At 35.1% G+C, this 7,312-nt stretch overlaps 1 protein-coding gene across 1 annotated transcript; it reads right to left on the bottom strand.

Annotated features, from left to right (window-relative positions):
- Positions 1-5,560: 5,560 nt before the first annotated feature.
- On the bottom strand, positions 5,561-6,754 carry LOC125498504 (uncharacterized). Its single transcript, XM_048646724.1, has one exon. The coding sequence runs from the start codon at positions 6,752-6,754 to the stop codon at positions 5,561-5,563; it is 1,194 nt and encodes a 397-aa protein (XP_048502681.1).
- Between the last annotated feature and the right edge of the window lie 558 nt (positions 6,755-7,312).

Below are 7,312 nucleotides of genomic sequence, written 5' to 3'. Positions count from 1 at the left end.
TATTAGTTCTGTTGCTGAGACTGTTTGGTGAGCTTATAAGAGTTCAGATGAGAGTTTCTGAAACTGTTGATTCTAGAAACTCTCCAACCATCAACGCCGATTTGTAATTTGCTTTCAAAAGCGGTGGTACGAAAGTGTAGTGTTCGCTGGATTCGAAAACGAGTTCGAGGTTTTTAGTTTTCAATTACTGATTTTTTTTCATTTTTTTAATCTTTTTTTGTAATTCCAGGTCTTGCGATGAGTTTTTTTCGTCTTTTTATAGTTTCATTTGTAATTTCAGATTCATGTTTAAATTTATTTTGTCATTTCATTGTAATTAGACTCAAAACTTATTTCGTTTCGTTTGTAATTCTAGATTTATTTCAGTATTCTGCATATACATCTGAAAATTAGGAGGGCTATTGAAGTTTTGATTAGGCTGTAAATTTCTTGGATTTGTTTAGTGCCTAAAGCTCTTAGTTGCTAGCTAGATAGTTATAATTTTATCAGTTTGGAATTGATTTTATTTGTGTCAATTTGACATAAAAATGCAAAAAAAATAAATAAATTATTTTTTGGGTCCAAAAGGGCTGCGGTTTTGGGCTAAAACCGCAGCCTTTCTATGTTAAAAGGTCTGCAGTTTAGGCCCAAAACCGCAACCCTTCTATATTAGAAGGGCTGCGGTTTTGAGCCTAAGTGAAGGGCTGCTATAGAAAGGGCTGTTGGCCAAAAACGCAACCCGTAGGGTTGTTTTAACCGTAGCCCTTCCGTTTTTTTCCACTATCCGATCCCCATAAGATTGCTTTTATGAGTAATGAGAATGGATTGTGGTTGGATAGGTTTGGTAATGCCCAAAGCATGTTTGATAATTACCTAAAAGTATATGATTTGGGGTTAATTAGAGCATTTTAGTACAAGGAGGGATAATGAGGGTCCAAAACTCCCGTCAATGGGGGTTTGGTGAAATATTAGGCCTAATAGACCCAGTGGCATGATTGTCCAATCCCCGTAAGGTTGATTTGATGAGTAATGAGAATGAATTGTGATTGAATATGTTTGGTAATAGCTAAAGCATGTTTGGTAATTATCTAAAATCTTATGATCTAGGGTTAATTTGGATTTTTTAGTACAAGAAGGGACAATGGGGCCCTAAAACTCAAGTCAATAGGATTTGGTGAGGTGTTGGGCTTAATAGAGCCAGTGGCATGATTGTCCAATCCACATAGGATTGATTAGATGAGTAATGAGAATGTATTGTGATTGAATAGGTTTGATAATCTCCCAAAGATGTTTGGTAATTTTCTATGGGATTTCCTGAGGTATTAATTTTGGCTTTTCAGTACAATGAGGGGCCCAAAGCTCAAGTCAATGGGATTTGGTGAGGTATTAGGCCTAATGGACCAAGTGGCAGGGTTATCCAATTCACATAGGATTGCTTTAATGAGTAATGATAAAGAATTGTGATTAGGAGAACATTCGCCACTTAGTAAGTTTAGTAATCCTAAGAACATATTTGGTAATTATCTAAAAGCATATAATCTGGGGTTAATTTGGGTTTTTTAGTACAAAGAGGGACAATGAGGGTCCAAAATTCAAGTCAATGGGGTTTGGTAAAGTGTTGAGCCTAATGGACCAAGTGTCATGACATAGAGGCATACAACACATAGATAGTTGGTAATATTGTCATGAAAGGAGCACAATGTGGCACTCACAGAGTACCTTCAGCCAAATCCAGGCATGATAGCCTCCCATAAGATATGGTACGAATAATCTCTACCAAGTGAAGAAATGTTACCTTAAAGTCCTGTGATCAATACCTACTGCAACAACACATGTACAAATAATAGCTAAATCTTTCCTTCAGGTCCTTATGCAGTCTTTTTAGTTTGAGCAAGTCCTGAAATAGTTTATCACTTCGAATATCAGTTTATATAGCTTAACAAGAAAACGAAAATGAAAAAATGTCTAGTGCTCTTAAAGTTCATAAAATTAGCTCTGATGAATACCTATTAAGCACGAATTCATACTTTGATTTGGTCATGAACGAAGGAGAAACAAAAAATGGAGTTGTGACATGTTATTTGCTAAAACAAATTAACCTGTTGAGTATATAAATTTAACAGTTGCATACATATATATACTTCAAGTGAACATTCTATAAAATTTATAAACCAAATAACACCGCGAATTACATTATATAAAAAATCTACCTCAATTTTTTCTTCATTAAGTTTTTCGAAGTCGCTTTCGAGATGTTTGTTTTTTTCTTACTTTCTTGAATCCATTCACCTTCATTATGATCATCTCGTATGTACACGGATGCATCATCTGAACTATCATATTCTACATGTACCTTCCTAGATGGACTTCATCCAACTCATCATCATCATAGTCATCAATGTCATAACGAGACCTCGGTGTTAGAACTATCGATTTTCTCTTATCAGCTGGATCAGTTACATAAAACACTTGTTTTGCTTGGCTAGCTAAGATGTATGGATCGTCCTTGTGGCCGAGCTTTTGAAGGTTGACTAAGGTGAATCCTAGATCATCGTTTTCAACTCCAATGTTATCATCAATCCATTTGCATCTAAAAATAGGTATCGAAAAACAAGAGTAGTAGTGCATTGAATCATATATGGGGTAATTGTCTTTAGCACTTGCAAAATGCATAGCTTCAGCTTCTAAGCTTACTCCATTATTTTGCATTTTACTATTTTGATCTTGCTCCCATGTGTAGAATGTGTAACCATTGATAACATATCCAGAGTAAAAAGAGGCATTGAAATTTGGTCCATAAGCTAAACTCTTGAGTCGATTAGAAACCACATTTGAAGATTCCTCAAGCTCACTCATTATTTCATCTTCGAACCACCTATTGAATGATTTGCAATGTTCAGTTGCTAACGATTTTGCGTTAACTCTTGGGAGTTGTTCCCTTAAATAAGACATGTGGCGTTTGACATATGGTATGACTTCCGACTCATTATGAAGAATATAAGTGTGGGCCATGTTCCATGAATCATGAGACATGTCACGTTGTTTATGACCTATGGTCCCCTTTATGTATAATCTTCCACTATGTTGAGATATAGGGATCCCTATCGTCTTTGTCAATCCCACAAAACGACCAGTATACTCTATAGCATTCTTATAAAAGACCCGCTCCGCGATACAACCTTCCGGATGATGGTGATTCTTCACATACCCCTTATATGTTTTCATTTGCCTTTCAAAGGGATATTGATTTCTCAAATACAGTGGACCACAAAATCTGACCTCTCTCACCAGGTGAATCGTTAAATGAACCATAATGTCAAAAAATGATGGAGAAAAGTACATTTCCAATTGGCACAACACGACAACAATATCATTCTCCAACAACGTAGTCAACTCTTCTAGGTCAATAACTTTGCTATATATCGCATTGAAGAAATGACACAGTATAATAATGGCGTATCTAACTTTTCTAGGCAGAATTGAACGAATAGCCACAGGTAACAAATACTGCATCAAAATATGGCAATCATGAGACTTAAGGCCCACAAGTTTCAAAGTTTCCATCGACACCAGGTTCCGAATATTGGACGAATAACCCTCTGGCACTTTGACACCCGCTAAACATTCACAAAACTCCTTCTCTTTTGTTCACAACGTATACGCTGCAGGAGGTAAGTATTTTCGAGTTCCATCATCAACAACATGTAGTTCCCTTCTAATCCCTATTGCCTTCAAATCATCTCGAGCTTTAACACCATCTTTTGTCTTCCGAGGGACATTCAATAATGTACTAATAAAACTATCACATACATTCTTCTCGATATGCATCACATCTAGTGAATGCCGGACAAAGTGGAATCTCCAATAAGGTAGGCGCCAAAAATATGGACACTTCTTGTATCCCTGTTTAGGAAAAGGATTCTTTTTATTTTTCATACCAAATGTAATATGGATATCCTTAATCTTTCGAAGCACCTCCTCACCGTTCTTGACCTTAGGACGTCCCACAAAACATTGTTTACCATTAAATGTTTTTTTTAACTTACGATAATGATGATTACAAGGTAGAAACTAACGATTATCATTGAAAACATTCTTTCCAGATGTTGTTAACCACATTCCTTCCAAACCGTCCTCACATATAGGACAAGTGATATCGATTTTAAACAAGTTATAAAACCCTATTCTTGCAAGTGTACAATACTTAGTAGTAAGTGATAAATAACAGGGTATCGTATCCACAGGGAACAGTTGATTAAAATTAAATCTGATGTCTACTAATTTAATCCTAAATATAAATATAATGAATTGTTTGTGAACTAATTAAACTAATCTGAAATATATAGTAAACTAAATAAACTTGACAATAATAAAAGTGAATCGGAGAACAAACAATAATACGAAATCTAGGACAGTTGAATCCACCACTAATAATATGACTAATAAATTAATAGGAATGAGAATTAATAGGTTTATCAAGTACCCTAAACTACAAGCCGGAATACTCATAAAAATTGTATTGCGATTAATTAGGTGACATAACTTATCTAACCAAAGCACAAATTATTCAACTTTAACCACAAATCATCAAACACCATTGCATAACATCACACTTTGAACTACAAGAACAAAGTATGTAAATTTGATAACAATAAAAACTAATAAATCATTCTACAAGAACAATTATCAATCTATATTGCAAACAATGATAAACCCAATAATAATCTTAATAGTTATGCAATCATAAACCAACATCAATTCTCAAACGCAATTAAACTATCGATTCATACTAATAGGGTTTCATCTAAGTCGTAGAAAAATAAATTAGCTATTCATAATTGAAGAGAATATCACCCAAATAGGAAAATTCATGGTCGAATTTCTGTTTCGGGTCTCGATTCGGCGTTGTTCCGCTCTTCAATCTGTACGAACTGCTGCCTGTCTTCTGTCCAACTCCTTCGTCTGCTGCATGCTACCCTCCAGCCAAAAACCCTCCTCCCTTTCTTATTGTTGTTGTATTTGTGGGTCTTAAGCAATGCCCACCTTTTAATTCTTCTTTTGCTGCGTGAGTTTTGTTGCAGCATAATTGGGCTTTAGCCCACTTTGTTCCTTGGTAAACCATCGTAGATCAAGTATTAGAACAAAGACTTTTAGCCTTAATTCAATAGTTCTCAAGTATAGTCATATTGTGGACTCGGAATTAAGTGGGCTTTGTTGAATGAGATTCTTAAAAGTTCCCCACTTATGTGCATGAGATTTCATGAGTCTGTAGCAAAGGTAAGTGTGTACTTTTTGTAACTTGATGTCCTTAGTTGATAATGCCACCTGCCATCAAAGCAAATAATATTAATAGTAAAGTTTGGTCATTCATAATAAGATAACATCTAATATAACACGTAATACCCATAGTTGTAGTTATTAGTATTTCAAATAAAATGCAAGAATTACTACCTATTAATATAATTTAGGGGCATAACAAATAGATATAAGGGTATAAACAATATATGTTACATGACAGTTATCAACAAGCAGTTTTTCCTTTCGTTGTATATCTCGAAAGATTACCATTAGCTGGATAATCTTACATAGTGCAAAACAACATTGCTCTTAAAGTGAACTTTTCCTTTTGATAAGAATCGAACACTTCCACACCTTGTTCCCATAGAATGTTCAAATCATCAATAAGAAGTTCCAAGTACACGTCAATGTTATTTCCGGGTTGTTTTGGCCCAGATATCAATAGAGTAAGCATCATGTACTTTCTTTTCATACACAAATTAGGAGGCAAGTCGTAAGTCACCAAAATCACAGGCCAAGTACTATGGGTGCTACTAAGGGAACCAAATGGATTCATACCATCAGTAGACAATGCAAGACGTAGGTTCCGTTTTTCTTTACAAAACTCGGGAAATTTACCATCTATAAAGCTCCATTGGGGTGAGTCAGCTGGGTGTCTAAGTTTTCCATCCTTTTTACGTCCATAATGGTGCCATGTCAATTGCTCAGCGGTATTTGGATATGAAAACAGTTGTCTAAACCTTGGTATTATTGGAAAATACCATAATACCTTAGCCGGCACTTCTTTCTTCTTGTATCGTGAGGCATTGCAAACAGAACAACTCTCTAACAATTCACTTTCATTACGATGTAACATGCAATCGTTAGTGCAAGCATGAAATTTCTCATAAGGCAAGCCCATTGAGCCTAATACCTTTTTTGCCTCATATGTACTACTTGGGAGGACATTTTCCTCCGGAAACATGTCTTTCATCAATTCAAGAAGAGAACTAAAACTTGCATTAGGCCAACCACCACTAGCTTTTAAATTATGCAACTTAAGCACACCCGATAATCTCGTGTCTTTGCAGCCTGGGTATAATGGCTGCTCAGAATCACTTACCAACCTCTCGAATGCAATATGATCCCCATTGTAATCATCCTCATTTACACGCGACAAAAAGTCCTCTATCCCATTGCCCTCATTAAAATTATCCTCCATTTCATATTCCATATGTTTAGAAGTATAAGCTGAAGTTTCTTCCCTAGATTCTCCGTGCCAAATCCAACGCGTATATGTTCTATAAAATGTCCATTTTTCCAAATGATTGAGTATCTGGTCAACTCTCTGATGCATAAGATTATGGTACATAAAGCAAGGGCACCGTAACTTAGATTGACCTCCACTATTTCCCATAGCAAAAGTTATAAATTCTCTAATCCCAACATTATACTCTTCGACCCCTGGCTTGGACATCCATATCCAACTTCGATCCATTACTACAAACCAAGTGACAACTGGTACAGTTCAAAACAAATAAATTACTTCTAAACTCATAAATTAAATTTTTTAAAATAAATCTCTCTTCATTAGCATTCACTAACCCATTAGAAATTCAAACTAATTCTTGGTTATACAACTCTATATTCAGAAAATTAGGAAATATTTATAGATAAAACAAAACAGTCATTCCTATCTAAAACTCGGTCTTTAACATGGCATGAAAAGTGAGGAAAACAAACAAAAGAGAAAACAAAAATGGAGTTCTGATAACTCCAAAGCTCCATACCAAGATTAATGTTGTCCTCAATTCAAAATAGCAGTAAATTCTGCCTCTGTATTCAGATGAATGCTGTCCTCAATTCAAAATAACAGTAAATTCTATGTCTTTAAGTTAGGTTTATGCCTTGAAAAATTATGGCCTCGAAAACTTGACCAATTTAATCATTCATTTGTTCATAAACCTACATTCCAAATCCAAGACACACTGATTCACCGTTCATATACAAGAATTTCAAATTACACTTTATTATCTGTCATTTGAAATTCCCATTA

The sequence above is a fragment of the Beta vulgaris genome, chromosome 6 (genome assembly GCF_026745355.1).
Source record: "Beta vulgaris subsp. vulgaris cultivar EL10 chromosome 6, EL10.2, whole genome shotgun sequence".
In the NCBI taxonomy this organism is placed as follows: domain Eukaryota; kingdom Viridiplantae; phylum Streptophyta; class Magnoliopsida; order Caryophyllales; family Amaranthaceae; genus Beta; species Beta vulgaris.
The sequence above is the reverse complement of the archived record's forward strand: the minus strand, read 5'-3'. Positions and strand labels throughout refer to the sequence as shown.